The sequence below is a fragment of the Euleptes europaea genome, chromosome 21 (assembly GCF_029931775.1).
Source record: "Euleptes europaea isolate rEulEur1 chromosome 21, rEulEur1.hap1, whole genome shotgun sequence".
Taxonomy (NCBI): Eukaryota; Metazoa; Chordata; class Lepidosauria; order Squamata; family Sphaerodactylidae; genus Euleptes; species Euleptes europaea.
Genome location: NC_079332.1, coordinates 3,131,916 through 3,150,061, shown reverse-complemented (window position 1 = coordinate 3,150,061; position 18,146 = coordinate 3,131,916). Strand labels below are relative to the sequence as shown.

The following is an 18,146-nucleotide window of genomic DNA, read 5'->3' as shown; positions in this document are numbered from 1 at the left end:
AAGTGGGTATCCCAAATCCTCCTTGCCTGACAGTAAGCTGATTTATTGATATAGTTCTACTGCAAGGCGAATCATAGAGTTGGAAGGGACTACCAGGGTCACAATGCAGGAAATTCACAACTACCTCCGCCCCACACCCCCACTGACCCCTACTCCATGCCCAGAAGATGGCCAAGATGCCCTCCCTCTCATGAACTGCCTAAAGTTATAGAACCAGCATTGCTGACAGATGGCCATCTCTCTCTCTCTCTCTGTGTGTGTTAAGTGCCGTCAAGTCGTTTCCGACTCATGGCGACCCTATGAATCCATGTCCTCCAAAGAGTCCTATCCTTAACAGCCTTGCTCAGATCTTGCAAATTGAGGGCCATGGCTTCCTTTATAGAGTCAATCCATCTTTTGTTGGGTCTTCCTCTTTTCCTGCTGCCTTCAACTTTACCTAGCATGATTGTCTTTTCCAGTGATTCTTGTCTTCTCATAATGTGACCAAAGTACGACAGCCTCCATTTAGTCATTTTAGCTTCTAGGGTCAGTTCAGGCTTGATTTGATCTAAAATCCACTGATTTGTTTTTTGGCGGTCCAGGGTATCCGTAACACTCTCCTCCAACACCACATTTCAAAGGAAATCTACTTTCTTCCTATCAGACATCTAGCCTCTGCTTAAAAACCTCCAGGGAAGGAGCGCTTACCACCTCCCAAGGAAGCCTGTTCCACTGAGGAATAGCTCTGTTAAGACAATGGTAATGTACAAAAAGAATCTGATGGGATCAGGCTAGCCTGGGCTATCCAAATAAGAATAGAAACTCATATACATTCCAGTAAAAGATGGCTCTCCTAACTAGGGGCCAATGGGGAACTGTTTCGGTTAATTCTTTTTTTTGACGTGTAATGTTTTTCCTAATCCAAACCAGAGTGGAAGGTATGGGATCTGATTTGGTTTACCTTTCGAAGCAAAAAGAAAACAATCTGGAAGGACAGTGCTAAAAAGACAAGTTCACTAAAGCAGCTGGCACGCAGACAAATGGAGATTCTCCTGTTTTAACAGGAACTTTATAACAATAGCAAAGCAGAAACTATTCCTGTAACTGCTTGCTTAGAGCATTAAGACTGCTCTGCTTCGAGCAATAAGACTGCCAGCATTTCCGCATTATAGAAGCTATTTCCCCCCCAATGCAGAAACACAGATTTTCACAGGGAGTCTCATTTTACAGAAAAAAGTCACATTCTTTTGTTGTGAAAATATAAGAGGGAATTTTACTTACTTAAACTCTCTGAGCATACAGAATCTGTGAAGCAACAAAGTGTGGAGAGCAGAAATAGTGGAAGCAACAACACTTCAAATGAAGGCAGATATATCACAATCCAAGAAACTCTTTTGAGAACACCAACATGGTTAAGTCAGGGATCATTCATGTGTGTTTCCCCAGAAGCTCTAACTTTTGACAACGGAAAAAGCAATTTTCTCTCTTTACTCACAGAAAACTGTTCTCATGAAAAGGGCACGCTCAGATGAACCAATCACATTTTTACCCAAGTTTATGAGCTCTGAAACCATGAGCAAATTAGGATATACTTTATTTAACTCTTTAGGTTCTGTGCAATAAGACTAAGAGCGCATGAGGAAGAAAATAAAACCGTAAGTTGAAGCACTAACATAAAGAACGCGCTTTCTTAAGACCCCTACATTCTGTTGCACTACTGTGCAAAGACCTGGAGCGTCATTACATGCCCATTTCCCCCCCACCAAAAAAAAAATTGAACTGTTGGCAAGCTGGATATATTTCTGTATGTGAAGGGAAGAGAAGCATGCAACCCTCTGAAAATAGTTAACCAGGAACCTGATTACCAAAAGAGTTCTGACAGAGCAAGCCTGGTTTTAATGCATTTGGTTCCCGAAGGCAAACTGCTTTAAATTAGGTGTTAGACAACCAGGAAAAAGTTTGAATCAAACCATTTATTAGAATTCTAAATTATTTTTCTTGATGAATTCCATCTCACAGTGAAAAAGAAAACTTTATAACTAATCAGCCAACTAGAAGCTAAAATGACTAAACAGAAGCTATCGTACTTTGGTCACATTATGAGAATACAAGAGTCACTGGAAAAGACAATCATGCTAGGAAAAGTTGAATGCAGCATGAAAAGAGGAAGGCCCAGCAAGAGATGAATTGACTCTATAAAGGAAGCCACAGCCCTCTATTTGCAAGACCTAAGCAAGGCTGTCAAAGACAGGACATTTTGGAGGACACTGATTCATAGGGTCGCCATGAGTCGGAAGCGACTTGACCGCACTTAACCCACAACACAATCAGCCAACATGCCTTCTCAAAGATTCCCTTGTAAGATTTTCTCTAAAACACTTATGTTGCAATTTGCCTCTTTTCCCCCCACATAGAATTCCTCTATGGCAATGTATGCCCATAGGTGCAGTTTTCTGAACTATGACAGCAGTGGATGCTATAAACAGTGGGACAAACTCTTGAAGAACAAATATTGCCAAATATTCATACTTAAGTTCATGCAAGGGGCAGGGATTCTCCACCTAAGAATTCACCCCAATGTTTTAGTCATGGTGACTGCTCTGAGTCCAGCCACAGGCTAGTAGCAAGCAGGAAGGAGAGAGTCATCATACTCCTACCACAGAGCACTCAAGCATTTGGTTACTTATGTTAAAGAGCCTGCCCGAGGCAGGACAACGGTTTACTACCAGGCCGCACTCAAAAGGGACAGAGGCTGCTAAGAGCCAAATGGCTAGAAAGTAGACCCTTTTGGAAGGTCCAAGTGACCCGCCCAGGTCACTGATTGCAGCTAGGACAGCAATACAATCATGGCCCTCCTTATCAATTTTCAAATGCAAAATAAATTACTAGGGTCCTTTGAGCTCAAAGTCATGAATCTCTGTGGTCTTAACTTTTCTTTCAGTAGCTGCTAACAAACCATGTGAATCGGAAGAAGAAAGAATTTTTAGTAAAAAGTGAATACTGCTTGATCCTTGGTGAGAAGGAAAAGGAGGAGGAGAAGAAGAGTTGGTTTTTATATGCCGACTTTCTCTACCACTTAAGGGAGACTCAAACCGGCTTACAATCACCTTCTCTTCCCCTCCCCACAACAGACACCCTGTGAGGTAGGTGGGGCTGAAAGAGCTCTAAGAGAGCTGTGACTAGCCCAAGGTCACCCAGCTGGCTTCGTGTGTAGGAGTAGGGAAACCAATCCAGTTCATCACATTAGCATCCGCCACTCATGTGTAGGAGTGGGGAATCAAACCCAGTTCTCCAAGATCAGAGTCCACTGCTCCAAACCACCACTCTTAAGCACTACACCCTGCTGGCTGGGAAACCACCATGCGCGTAGCTAGGAAAGCTCAGAGTGACAAGGGTGATGGCATCCTGTGTGAGGCAAGCAAGGCAAACCCTGCCAGTCACACTGTGTTGCAACTATAATCCCAATTTAACACTTCGTTACTAAATAGTCGCCATGCGGGGACACGCTGGCATGGCTTGCTACGGGGGTGGCTGAAAAGCCCTTCAGACGGCGTGTGGAATGCTCTTAAATCTGCCCTGCCCCAACTCGTGTCATGTGCCAACTGCGCACGCCCCTAGCAGCGGCTCCTGGCAGTGCAGCGTTGGCTCATTTTGATGCGCCAAGATGCATCATCAGCGTTGCATCGTCACTGAACCACCCAGGGCCATCCATGCAGAATGTGCATGGGGAGGTTGCATTATGTCACTGAGAGCTATGGTCGGTTACAAGCAAAGTTTGCTGTAAGCTTAGAGAAGAGATTTGCCCTGGTGCATCGAAGATGACTGTTATCCCATTGAAGGGTGGTGAAACTGAGAAAATGAGACATTTCCTGGAAAACGATACTCACAAGAACCTACAGATAAGATTCATCAGAACTGCTGGAAAGACATTTCTCCTCTTTTGAACTGTGCTTTAATTAAAAAAAAAATAGAAGCATCTTCTGGCTGAAGTTAGTAGGTAAATAGAACATGATGCATATGGAGTATCCCTCTTGCTTGACATCGCGCTAATCAATCAAGAATATTTGTGAATCATTGTTCTTTGAACTGACTGATTGTTTCTGGTGAGTGAGCTCATGTGTGTGTTTATACTGCATAACCTGAAGGCTGATTTATATGACTCAGACCAGAGAATCTCAAGTGAACAATAAACAAACAAACAGGGGAAATCATTTTTTTTTGTTCTCTATCTAGCAATAAATCACTTTGAATAAAACTGACCAAGCTTTAACCTCCCACCTCAAATCTCCACGATGGTCTGTGACACTGCCTGCTTGGTGTAGTGGTTAAGAGCGGTGGTTTGGAGTGGTGGAGTCTGATCTGGAGAACCAAGTTTGATTCCCCACTCCTCCACAAGAGTGGTGGAGGCTAATCTGGTGAACTGGACTGGTTTCCCAACTCCTCCACATGAAGCCAGCGGGGTGACCTTGGACTAGTCACACTCTCTCAGCCCCACCTACCTCACAGGGTGTCTGTTGTGGGGAGGAGAAGGGAAAGGCGATTGTAAGCTGGTTTAAGTCTCCCTTAAGTGGTAGAGAAAGTCGGCATATAAAAACCAACTCTTCTTCAGAGGGAATCCTAGAAGGCTGACAGTTGGGAGACCCTCTAGTGCCAGAACATGATACCTTTATGACAACCTGGTACAACCCCAGTTATGCTATTGAGAAGATGGTTGTGTCTTACTCTGATAGGTCTTCAGTGCAATTACTGATATGCTCAGACATTCGCCTAGTCTTAAAGCTTGGAGAGTTGGGTGTTTGTTTTTTATAAAGGATTCATCTAGACAATGCTTCTTTTGAATAACTGAAATGACAGGATTCACTGGATGTCAGCCACTGTCCATATGCATTTTATCAGTTTCATGGCAGGTTTATAGCTCTAAATAACCCATCTATAAAAAGCAGACAATGCAGAAGAAGCTACCACATCCACACTTACTGTGGCATGGACAACTAAACATGCATTAGGGCATTCTAATATCGGTCTAATCGCTAGAAACCAGACTATCCAAAGTTCAGAAGTGGCACTGTTTTGCTTTGCAAAGGGAGGCAACCTCGCCTCTAACCATTCACGGCTTCTAAGTTCTTACATGTTTATTAGAGCTTTTAAGTATTTAACAAGAGAGGCAAACATGTGGCTTCGTTGAAGGAATGCCTCAAGCATGATTCAAGAAAAAAGGCCCAGAAGATTATCGTTATAAAGGAAGTTGTTGAAAGGAAATGGGGTAAGGTTTCACACAGAACAGAATTAAACAATATTAAGCAAACATGGCCCAAGAAATATAGTAAACAGAGAGATGACACAGATTTTTAAAAGATATTTGCTCTAATGAGGGTCCATTCAGAGGAGCTCCTATGACGAATGCAATGAAGTCTGGTTTGGCGCAGGGCACCAAAAGAAAAATCCCGACAAATTTGTGTTTTTCAATGAGCAACTGACATCTAACAGTATGTACATTAAATCCTCCTGCAGACTTCACTCAGTGCCAATCAGGCCCTAGAAGATTACGAAGTCTTACTAAAATGATTACCAGAATTATTAAACCAATAATTTTATTTTATTTCAAAAATTAATTTAATCTGAAAGAATGGTAAATTGAACTACTAAATGCTAATGTGGTGAATTTTTTTTATTTAAACAAATCAAATGCTAGGGTTATTAATTTTGAATCCCATTAGGCTGAAATGAATATACATATATGACGTTGCCTTAAGAACATAAGAAAAGCCCTACTGGATCAGACCAAGGCCCATCAAGTCCAGCAGTCTGTTCCCACAGTGGCCAACCAGGTGCCTCTAGGAAGCCCACAAACAAGACGACTGCAGCAGCACCATCCTGCCTGTGTCCCACAGCACCCAAGATAATAGGCATGCTCCTCTGATCCTGGAGAGAATAGGTATGCATCATGACTAGTATCCATTTTAACTAGCAGCCATGAATACCCCTTTCCTCCATGAACATGTCCACTCCCCTCTTAAAGGCTTCCAAGTTGGCAGCCATCACCACATCGTGGGGCAGGGAGTTCCACAATTTAACTATGTGTTGTGTGAAGAAATACTTCCTTTTATCTGTTTTGAATCTCTCACCCTCCAGCTTCAGCAGATGACCCCCCGCGGTCTAGTATTATGGGAGAGGGAGAAAAACTTCTCCCTGTCCACTCTTTCCAAACTATACACCTTATAAGAAACCATGCACCTTATATTAAGAGAGACCCTTGGTCTATCAAGCTCAGTCTTGTCTACTCTGGTTGCAGCTCTCCAGGGTCTTTCCCATTATGTACTACCTGATCATGTTGACTGGAGATGCCAGGGATTTAACCCCTGGACCTCTATTTGAAACTTAACCACCTCCCCGGCCTTTTATTAGCCCTGTAATAAAAAGACAGGCGCCTGTATTCAACTTTTCATTTTTTTTTAAAGGCTAATAACAGTGTGTGAAGAGCCAGCGTGGTGTAGTGGTGAAGACTAGCAGACTCTAATCGGGAGCCTGCTCACCCTTCAATGTTTTATGAAGGGTTCATTTATGCCGTTTCCTTTAACATCCCTTTCCCACATTACCTACACATAGCCAGACTCATCAGACCTAGACAGAAGAAGAGTTGGCTTTTATATGCCGACTTTCTCTACCACTTAAGGCAGACTCAAACCGTCTCACAATCACCTTCCCCGCCCCACAACAGACACCCTGTGAGGTGGGTGGGGCTGAGAGAGCTGGAACTAGCCCAAGGTCACCCAGCTGGCTTCGTGTGGAGGAGTGGGGAAACAAATCCTGTTTACCAGATTAGCCTCCGCCGTTCATGTGGAGGAGTGGAGAATCAAACCCGGTTCTCCAGATCAGAGTCCACCGTTCTTAACCACTACACCATGCTGGCTCTTCACACGCTGACAGATAGGAAATGCGAGTTAGAAACTCTCGGGAACCACTCCATAGGAAATTATGCATAATCATCGCTGTTACCTAAACAATTCCCGTCTGCCTAGAACCAGGGGAGTATGGCTAACCTCTGTTTCAAGTATCAGTGATATGAGAAATAAAATCAAGAACATGTGTGGGCAATTTTATTGCCTCATTAAACATGAAGTAGATGAACAAACAAGCCATTACTGCTTCCTGGAGCTTATCTCATGAGATCCATACCACTTCTCCCCTTAATGTCAAGCTGAACAAAGTTATTTCCCTCCCAAACTGCCAGAAAACCAAAAACACAGACTAAGGAATTAGTAACGTTAGAAGTTCAGGTGAACTCTTTCCTTACTGTAAACTCATGTACAACAACCTTTCCAGCTAAATCCAACAAGACCGGTCAGTTCATTTTCTTTCCCTTGGGAATGCTAAAAAAGGGTTTTTAGAAATAATTCAAAGTCAAGAGAATCTATTTACTATCATTCGCTTACATGTCAAAGATAAAAGAATTCCAAAGGACAACATACAAGTTGCTTTCACAGATTTACCAACAAAATCATCATGTTGACTAATGAAAAAGATATTAATAAAATGTCTGTTTTTCATAAAAGTACCACAGAAACAAAGAGCCCCGTGGCTCAGAGTGGGAAGCTGCGATACTGCAGTCCAAGCTCTGCTCACGACCTGAGTTCGATCCCGACGGAAGTCGGTCTCAGGTAGCCGGCTCAAGGTTGAATCAACCTTCCATCCTTCTGAGGTCAGTAAAATGAGTACCCAGCTTGCTGGGGGGTAAAGTGTAGACGACTGCCTAGTAAACTTCATCATGTCACATCACCACATGGGTCACTAGGGCACACTAATACATCTTTACCTTTACCAAACAAACAGAAAAGGCAAGGGTTGGTTGAAGATATATTAACACTCCTGTCAGAAACACAAGAGCCACAATCCAAAGAACACCAGCAGTGCCCAAGTGAAACCTTGCAGCACATATTTGAACTGTGTACATTTCAAAGAGATTCAGGCATGCCTTTCTCTCTCTAAAGGCCAGTTCCATTCAATTTAGTGGACATTTCTTTCATGTTGTGGACTCACTATCAGTCTACAAGTCACATGTGTGAATACAAAACAGCAGCCTAGTTGTTTTATAGAGAAAATACTCCTCTCTCAATTCAGAGGATCTCTCTTGCAATCAGCAATACATCAGAAGGGCTTGCGTCAACATTTCCTTCGCAGGAACAAACTTCGCTTAAGTAAAATATCTCGAGCCCAACTGAATCCTTAATTTAATACAATATGCTGAATATAAATTTGGGGGATTTCTTCCCTGTCACGATTTTTTCCTAGAATCATAGGCCATTGTAGCAGGAAAAAAAACCATCATCATGTCATACTGCTAAGGGATGGTTAATCTAAATAGCAGAATATCACATACATACCCACAAAGCGACTGCATTTCAGATTTGAAGTTAGTGTTGCCAACTGTGGGTCGGGGAATTCCTGAAGGTTTTGTGGGTGGATCCTGAGGGGATGGGGCTTGTGGAGGGGACAGACATTAGCAGGCTATAATGCAATAGAGTCCAAATGCCAAAGCAGCCATTTTCTCCAGAGGAGCTGATCTCTGTACTCTAGAGATCAGTTTTAATTCTGGCAGATCTCCAGGCCCCACCTGGAGGTTGGCAACCCTATTTAAAGTTGATTTCCCCCCCCAAAAAAAGGTCATTTTTGAACATGCTTTTAAAAAGTTGAGAATATATTCATTTCCAGCCAAACGTGTAGTTATGCACAAGGAATTCCTAGAAAAGAATTTTACCTTGTTGATCCATGGATTATTTAAACATTTGTGTGTACTTTAAAATGTCTTAAATATTAAAATCTGCAAAAAAGATTTTTTTCATACTTTTTGCCCACAAAATGAGTCACCAACCCACATCTTCCCTTTAGATTACATCACTCAAAGTTATTAAAGGCAGGGGGGCAAAGTTTATAATAAATCTGACTTCAAGTGACAGAAGTTTGTTGAAGAGTTTACCAAATGGAATGACGTGGCAGAAATTCCTCCAAGTAGCCTGTGAAAATGTCAAAAGAGGCTCCGCTCTAGGGGTCAAGCCTCCAGAGAGCACTGAGCTCTGGCCTGCGGGTCTTTTCACATGCTGTAATATTTGAAAAAGGTTCCTTCCAGACACTGACGGATGCCCAGGGAATGCTCGGATTGTGGGAACTGGCAGTGCTAGTAACAATGACAAACTGCATGGGCAATCAGCGCATGCACAGCGGGCCTTCTCATTTCTTATAGCGAACATAAAAAAGATTTGGCGCCTCTTAACTATGTACGCATTCTCACACTGGGTCAAAAACAATTTCACACATTGCTACAGAATCCCTCGCTATTTTCTTGAAACAGCAGAAGAATAACTTCAGAGTGATTGCAACATATTCCACTCTCCTAGGATTTCGGATTTAAAGTATTTTGCTTGCGGATTACAATGGAACATTTAAATCTTAAACTCTACAGATTACAAAAAGTCTCCTCTGGAAGTCAAACTTAATTTTTTTTCTTGTACTTAAAGCCAAACATTAATTAGCAGTCACCAACAGCATGCTCTGAGAATAAACTATACAGTCTGAGAAGTCTCCAGTTTAAATCTTCCCTCAGCCACAAAACTCAACGGGTGGCCTTAGAGCAAGCTTCAACTCTCATTCTGAAATGGGGGAATAGTAATCCTGGCCTACCTTGTAGGGCTGTTGTAAGGATTCCTGTGGCAATATACCTGAAGCACTGAACATGATATACCTGATACACTGAACATGATATTATGAGTCTTACATTTTATTTTTAAATTGGATGAATATTTACACTTAGCTTAACACTTGCTTGTGTGTGTCTGAAGTATTGGAAGCTGCGGTATTTGGGCTCACATGAACACACGGAAGTCAAATGAACACATGGAAGTCACATGAACACATGAAGCTGCCTTATACTGACTCAGACCCTTGGTTCATCAAAGTCACTATTGCTTACTCTGACCGGCAGAAGCTCTCCAGGGTCTCAGGCAGGGGTCATCACCTACTCGCCGAGTCCCTTTAACTGGAGATGCCGGGGATTGAACCTGGGACCTTCTGCATGCCAAGCAGAGGCTCTACCACTGAGCCACAGCCCCTCCCCAAAGTCAGTCCAATTGACTCAGCGGATGCCACCACAGCTGCCAGGATAGGCCAGGCAAGGGAGGGGTGAGGAGCAGATTAGGAAAGGCAACCCAGCACCTCTTTCCCAGCAAACAGCCAGTTACTCTGAACCAGGTGAGAGTTCAGCAGAACTATTTAAACCGTGCTGAGCAACTAGCTCTTGAGGCAGTGAACAAAGCGATAACCATCTAAACACAATAAAAACGAACCACTGCAATACAAAACAGCAGCTAATAAGTAAAAAAAAAAAAGATTGGCAGCAGAAAAGCAGAATTAATTGAAATACAATGACCAGCAACACAATTTAAATCAGGGTTACGGAGATCAGCAAGGGGGGGTGGGGGGTGGGGGGTGGGAAAGAATTCTTAATGCAGAGCAAAGAAAAACTGGCTTAAAACTTGAAAGCGCCCCGCAGGTCCAGGGCCCACTGCTGAAACTGTCCTGGGGGGATGCCCACTTCATTTTAGTGAATGAAGACACAAGGAACACAGCCCCAGATGTAGATCTTAATGTCCACGTGGGTGAGAAAAACTGAGTGAAGGCTGACTCCCCCCACCAAAAGGCATGGCATCCAGGGGGCAAGAGGAGAACAGCTTGAAGGAAACGCAAAAGGTGATATTTTTAAACAACTCAACTAAAAGTTTACTTGGAGTCTGTAAATTCACATGAAGTGAGAAAACAACAACAACGCCTTTGCCTTTTGTCTGAGCTTTATTTTTCTGTTCTGCTGTTTGTACGCTTTCGCTATTATGGTGTCTTGCTGTACCTACGCCTAACAAACAAACTAGCCAGAACTTCCTTTGAAGTTGACATCAAAGCTGGCTGTCCATTAAACGGGCCACCCCAAAACATCCGCCTGAGAACTACGACTGCTGGGAGAGAGTAACGGCTGCTGCCAAAGTCATGGTAAGTCGCAAGGAGGATTCTTGTCAGAGCAGATCCTCCAGGAAAAGGGAGAGCTAATAAAGGAACTGGGGAACCAAATATACAAAGCAGCTTTATTAAAAAAACAAAAATCTGGAATCTCCCCATTTGACTTGCAGGAAATCAAACAAAATAACACGCTGTGGACAGACACATTCACAAGGCATTTTCTTTCCAACCGCTCGCTCCTATGTTGACGAACGTTGTTCCCGATATGAACTGGAGGATCAAGTCACAACAAGCAGAGAGCGACTAACCCAAATCAGACGGTAAAACAGAGTTGCGACGGAAAGCCTGCCCAGAATCTAGGGTGAAAACAGTCTTGGAAGAAATCCAGCCCATTCAGAATGGGATGCCAGTCAGGTAATGTAAAATCCCAAGCGTCTGCCCCCAAGATCTAAATGGCTTGCTGGTACTTTCTGCACAAAATCAGAGACCTGGGCACAGGCTGAAGAGGGCCCAGCACGACAGAACTGCTATAGTTGGGTCTCTAACCATGATTAGAAGAAGAAGAGTTGGCTTTTATATGCCAACTTTCTCTGCCAGACTCAAACCGGCTTACAATCACTTTCCCTTCCCCTCCCCACCACAGACACCCTGTGAGGTGGGTGAGGCTGAGAGTGTGTGACTTGCCCAAGGTCACCCAGCTGGCTTCATGTGGAGGAGTGGGGAAACAAATCCAGTACACCAGATTAGCCCTCACTGCTCATGTGGAGGAGTAGGGAATCAAACCCGGTTCTCCAGATCAGACTCCACCGCTCTTAACCACTACACCACTACGCTCAGCTTCCTGCCTTCATAGTCCAGCCACTCAAGATTGCAACCTGGAGGAGGCTGCACTCATGTAGCCTGCTGGTTCACAAGTTGCCTCCCAGAGAAAAACCAGGTGATGGTTGTGATCCGGAGAATAGGAACAGCGAGCGTCAGTCAGGTAACCATCAGAATGATGAGGCTGTCTATCCCCAGTGCACAGCTTTCTATGGCATGCACCATTTGGATCTTCTTCTGCAGTCACTGCTCCCCTTCCCTATAGAGGACAGATATCTTCAAGTGAAGTATTTCTCTCTCCTCGAATCAAAGCTTGAAATCCTGAAGCACTACACTGTTTAAATTACAACATTTTTTTTCTGGTTAAATAGAGACATGGAAATCAGCAGGGGTATGATAAGAATGCGGGGACAAAATCTGCACTGGATCAGAGAGGCTTTCCCGTTTACACCTCAGTAGTCTGCATGACAATAATCGACAATGCCATTCTTGCTTGCTTCCTCTGCTGCAGAAGGTGAGGTCCTCTTTTCTTTTAACTGCTCCTTTCCAATTTTATGCACATTTATCCCCAACAATTTATCCTTTGTGGCAACAAAGAAACCACGAAAAAGCAGCAAATACAATTACTACGAGGACTGCGCAAGTTTTGCTCAGGAACTTATAGCGGCACTTCTCAAAGGTAAGCCCAGATGTTCTGCAACAATCCATTGGTAAGTCACTATTGGAAACATTTCTGGAGGCAGAGAGAGCAGATGATCACATACAAACGCGTAGCCTTGCCAAACAAAGAACGGAGACCACAACAAACTGAAACAAGTCCATGTGCAAGCCAGACATGCCCTGATTAAAATCCCTTGTCTTCTGTCCAAAAGAAACCACAGAAATGGCACTGAATAATGTTCACTACATTCTCGAAGTATAACTGATCCTTCCAAAACTGGCGGTTCGTAGTTCTGGGGGGACTTTAGAAGTTCGTCAGGAGATATACAAGTTACATTATATTAGCACTGGGAAGGTCCGTCACCTGGCATAACAAACAGGCAAAGGCACAATTGTATTTAAGATAGCGTATATTGTGGTTTCTGCAATGTCCTTGGGTGAGGTTCAGGAATTCACCTCGGGTTGGAACCAATGAACAAGTCAATGGAATGGGTCTCTCACCTTTCTTCTGCAAACCCTGTGCTCCTCCCAATCAGCTGTCCCACAGGATGAGGGGAACCCTCAGAAACAGAGTTAGATGCAACATGGCGGGGAGGGTGGCTGCAGCAAGAAGTGGGCATCAACAGCTATTCAAGGAAGAGCTTTTGTTAAAGGGAAAGTGGCTGATTTCCGCCAATTTCCTCTTGAATTGCAGCTCGCCCGCCAACACTGCTTCCCGCTAGGTTCTGGAGAGCCCTCAACGCTCTAAGAGAGCTTTTCTGGAGGGGCACAGAAACTGCAGGGGGTGTGGGGAGACATCTGTTCCATGAACCTTCCCTGGTCACAGCTCACTGGATCCTACCTTACTTTAGGCTAGCATAAAAAGAAGGCAACTGAAAGCAAGCGCTACCTAAAAATCAACAATCCGATCGAGACACGGATCGAGGCTCGGTCCCGCACTCACCGTTCTTCCTTTCGTTAAGGGGAGGCAAGCACTGGATGGGTTGCAAGGAGAGTTCCTGGAGTTCGTGAGCAACCGCTTCGCTGTGGGGACTAGGGGCAAGGCGTGGCAATGATCCCGAATCATCTTCTGAGTCCGCTGGCCCCAAGCGTTCCATTGTGTTCAAGCAGCTGGAGATAGTAAGAGTAGAGGGCTGTTTAGTCAGGAAAAAATCTGAAAACACTAATAAAAAAACCCCTACCAATGTCGCATTCCATTAGTCAACAATTTCTGACCAATGTAATAAAGGTAAAGGTCCCTTGTGCAAGCACTGGGTTGTTCCTGACCCATGGGGTGACGTCACATTTCGACGTTTACTAGGCAGACTTTGTTTATGGGGTGGTTTGCCAATGCCTTCCCCAGTCGTCTTCCCTTTATCCCCAGCAAGCTGGGTACTCATTTGACCGACCTCGGAAGAACGGAAGGCCGAGCCGACCTCGAGCCACCTGCCTGAAACCAACTTCTGTCGGGATCGAACTCAGGTCGTGAGCAGAGCTTGGACTGCAGGACTGCAGCTTACCACTCTGCGTCACGGGACTCTGCGCCACGGGGCCCAATACAAGCTACAAAAGGAGTTGTAAGTTTCCCATATATTTCCCTGTTTATGAGACAGTTGTCACCTGAAACAGAGGACGGCTATTAAATGTGGCAGGCTGTCATGCTCGTGATGACTACATTTCTTTACGTACAGTTGTCTGTGCCGTTTATACAAGGAATACAATGGCCAGTAACATGCACAGGGCTTCCTATTTCCACTGAAAATAGGCTGTATCACTTTGCCATTAATCACCAGCTGGGGGATGAATGACACCTTGTTTATCTACTGGGCGTCCATACTGCCATTTTTCTTCTGAAACAGCTCTGCCGGCGTGCCTCCTCCACAATCCGGTGGGAGGACCTCCTACGAACATAATGTGGACAGTTCAATCTTGACAGAACATGAAGTTCTTGGCCTTGGCTACATTTTACTAATTAAAACAAACTGGCAGTGCGCTAGTAACGTGGAAGCAAAGAGCAACAGATAAAGTCTATTGAAAGGAGGTGGCTTTGGGAAAAGGGCCACTTGAGATATGAGTCACTCCACAGTTTCTGACCAAACAACAAGATTTTGTGAATATTAGGCTGTTCCAAATCTTGCCTAAAGCAGAACTTCCACAAGCTTAGCCAAAGCAAGATATACAGCACAGCATATTATTCAGGCAGGAGATATAAAATATCCCTCTGAGAACTTTGGGGAGGGGGGCGCAAAAACGATGCTATTGAGGGGGATGAAAATTTCCCCGAGAAGAATCCTACCTGTGTGACATTTTGTGTTTGTATGTGTGTGGGGGGGGGTTGTTGTTGTTGTACCGGCTTGCAGCTCTGACCTGCTGCTGCTTCAGTGTCATTTGCAGAGCTTCCTTCCTACACAATCTTAGGCAACCTGGACGTAAAGTGGCCATGCCACCCCACAGCTAATCACTCAGGGCGAAGGAAGTCAATCTCATGAACCGTTCTTGCTGCCAACCTGGCCAATGTTGACTATCTTGCGGCAGTTTAATCAACACCTTGGCCCTGCTGCCTCGGAAATGGGGAAACATCTTTTCCCCATCCCTGCCACAACGGAGGAACCCTTTCATGCTGTTTTGAGGGGCTCCTCAAAATCAGATGGAAAAGGGGGGGGAGGATGCTTTTCATACTTACGGGGTGGGGGGGGGGACCAAAATAAAATGTGTTTTTCCAAACCTTGACTCTATACCGCTCTCGATTTAGAACCACACCTTTGCATCATAACTGCTGCCCAACTATCAAAAATTAGCTGCCGCCCATACCGCCAACTTGCTAATTTACTAAGGCTTTTTGATGCCCATAGTGAAGTACACTCTCTTTCATAACCTCCCATCGAATGAAGAAGGGGGGGGGGCTTCTCAGATTCTTATGTAACTGCACAAAACCCGCACTGATCAGAGGTAAAGTGAAATGCTGCCTATGATAGATTCCGTGGGTGTATCATTTGCAAAGCCTTTCTCTTTGTTTATGACTCATCTCCTCTCCCGAAGCTTCTTTCCCCTTTTCAATGTTGCTTACCTTCTAACTCTACAGACAAAATGTTCTTTCTGCTCTTGGCTAGGTCACCCATGAGTACCAGTACTATTCAATACCCACTACCAAGTATTCACTGGGAGGAAGAGTAGGCAATTTGGAGCCCAGAGGTAAGGAGGAGCACAGCTCCAAGGCTCCTGCAAGGCCACTTGCTCGTCCACCGGCCCACCCAATGTTCATCATTATCATGGCCACGATCCACGTCGTGATCATTCTTTGAACAGAGAAGACTCGTTTTTATGTCGACTTCCCACCTTCTGATGGAGCAGCCTAAAAGGAGCCCCGGGTGGATCGTGGGTCACCTGCCGCTTCATCCATAACAACCACACAACCCCGACGGTGAACCGTTTCACCCTGAAGGAATACGGTTGTCAGCACAAACGATAAGGAGAATGTTACAAATGTATGAAAAAGCGTGAGTCTGTAGCTACCCTTTCCGGTCTTTCCACCAGCAGCTACACTCTACTTATAAGGTCTTAACTTCAGTAACACAGCGCAGATCCTTGTGCTGGGGTGGCGGCTGCTATCAAAGCAACGCTTTAAAAAGGTCTGCACAACCAATCAATTCTCCAACAGACTTGCTGGGCAAAAGCCCCGCCTGGCCCCACCCCACTTCCTAAAAACACTTGCCAGGCACTAGAAAAGGTGTCAACCCATGGGTACCACGTTAGGGCACCCTGCACATAACTGCCACGTTAACAGTCAAAATAAAACTTCTGCATCTTTTCTGAGTGCAGATACCCACTTTAAAAAAATAGCAATAAGGTCTTGCATTTCCTCAAGGTCTAACATGGTTGCTCTTCTAGAATACAGCTTTTAGTGTTGCATAAGAAGAGAGAATGGAATGCATAGGCCAAAAAAGCTCACCAGCAACTTTAGATGTCTTATTGTTCATTCACCTGTACCCAGGCTTCTCCCATTTGCTAAATCTAACCAGTACATGCATCGGAATAAGGTTCCCCCCCTTCAAATCCCTACCTCCAAAAAGCAATGATTAGATTGGTGATAGGAGAAGAAAAATAGAAGAGTTGGTTTTTATATGCTGACTTTCTCTACCACTTAAGGGTGACTCAAACCAGCTTACAATCACCTTCCCTTCCCCTCCCCACAACAGACACCCTGTGAGGTGGGTGGGGCTGAGAGTGTGACTGGCCCAAGGTCACAGAGCTGGCTTGATGTGGAGGAGTGGGGACACAAATCCAGTTCACCAGATTAGCCTCCACCGCTCATGTGGAGGAGCGGGGAACCAAACCCAGTTCTCAGATCAAAATCCACCGCTCCAAACCACCGCTCTTAACCGCTACACCTTTGGCTTGACTGTGCCCAGTGTTATTAATTCATTTTTTAAAATTACAATAATCTAAGAAAATAAATCTCCATGAGCGTTTTCTAAAAGTGTGGGGCAGCTGCAAAAGAAATCTGGCAAAGATGAAGAAATTCCTAGTAAGAAAAAACCTCTTTACACAAACAGATTTTTTGGGTACACACTATTGGTGCTGTTCCACAAGTGAAGGAAGAGAAAGCGAGTAGAAATTACACCTTGGAATCTTCTCTTCTCGAACTCATCATGAAGGGATTAATTCCTCTGCCTGCAGAACGCAACCGAATTCTGCGATAAGACTATATTGTGAGAGACAAGTTTTGTTTGTTTATATTTGATGAATTTAGATACTCCGTGTCGTTGCATGTGGCAGAGAAGAAGAGGAAATTTTAGAATTGTTTATTCCTCTTTCTCGATGCATGGCTCAGACACGAGTTTGGCTAACCAGACCTACGCACAGAGAAAAGTAATGTGAGGAGCAGTGTTCAGATCTAATTAAATTTACCATCATGTGCAGTTACTCACTGCTTAATAATTAGCTTTTAGAGAGCATAGCTTGTCATACTCCCATTCCATTTTATGACATTAGCTGCTCCAAGCTCCCACACGCTCATTAGAATAGGTGCATCATTAGGAGAGTCTTTTCAAAGCAGAATTCCTATTTAAAAAAATCTTACAGAAATGCAAACTGCCATCTTCGTGGCATCAGTGCCATTCCCACCAATAAAGCCAACTCCTTTTGATGGAATTAACTTGCAGAGAACGAAATTCCACTAAAACCAATGGGACTTGCAAATTAATGCACTTTCGAGTCAAGAGCCTGTTAAGGCTCTGTTTTACGTTTTCCTCCATTTGTAATGAAACAATAGGCAAAAATATTAGAACAGTTAAACAAGGCAAGTTAAAAAAAATAACAACACCTTGCAACATGCATTTTAGGACTCCCAAGAAAGTATCTTCATAAACCTATATTTCCAGGGGAAGGGGTGGTTTTAATGTCTAGCTATATGCACGTGTGTTTTTATTTGAGTTTTCTATTATATTTGTTATTTTAAGCAAAAAAGGTTTACTTATTGAAATCTGCAAACAAAAGGATGAAGGTATAACATCTAGCAACAGTTTCTGTTGTTCCCAATTCTCATCACCATGGTTACATTAAATCTTAAAAGAAATATGATCATCAAAGGGGAATCAATGTTGTAAACACGGGCAACGTTAGGGAAAACATGTACGACTCTTTTTTTGGAAATCAGTACCCAGTGGCAAGCAGAGTTTAACAACTGGGCTAAGTGACTGTGAAAAACG

General features: G+C 44.0%; 1 protein-coding gene across 1 annotated transcript in view; it reads right to left on the bottom strand.

Moving 5' to 3' along the window:
• Positions 1-15,733, bottom strand: part of MRTFB (myocardin related transcription factor B) — a 60,502-nt gene extending 44,769 nt beyond the window's left edge. Inside the window, exons 1-2 of the mRNA XM_056866566.1 lie at positions 15,690-15,733; positions 13,403-13,569 (exon numbers count right to left, since the gene is read on the bottom strand). Coding sequence (XP_056722544.1) covers positions 13,403-13,569; positions 15,690-15,733 — 211 coding nt within the window. The remainder of the gene's footprint in view (positions 1-13,402; positions 13,570-15,689) is intronic.
• Between the last annotated feature and the right edge of the window lie 2,413 nt (positions 15,734-18,146).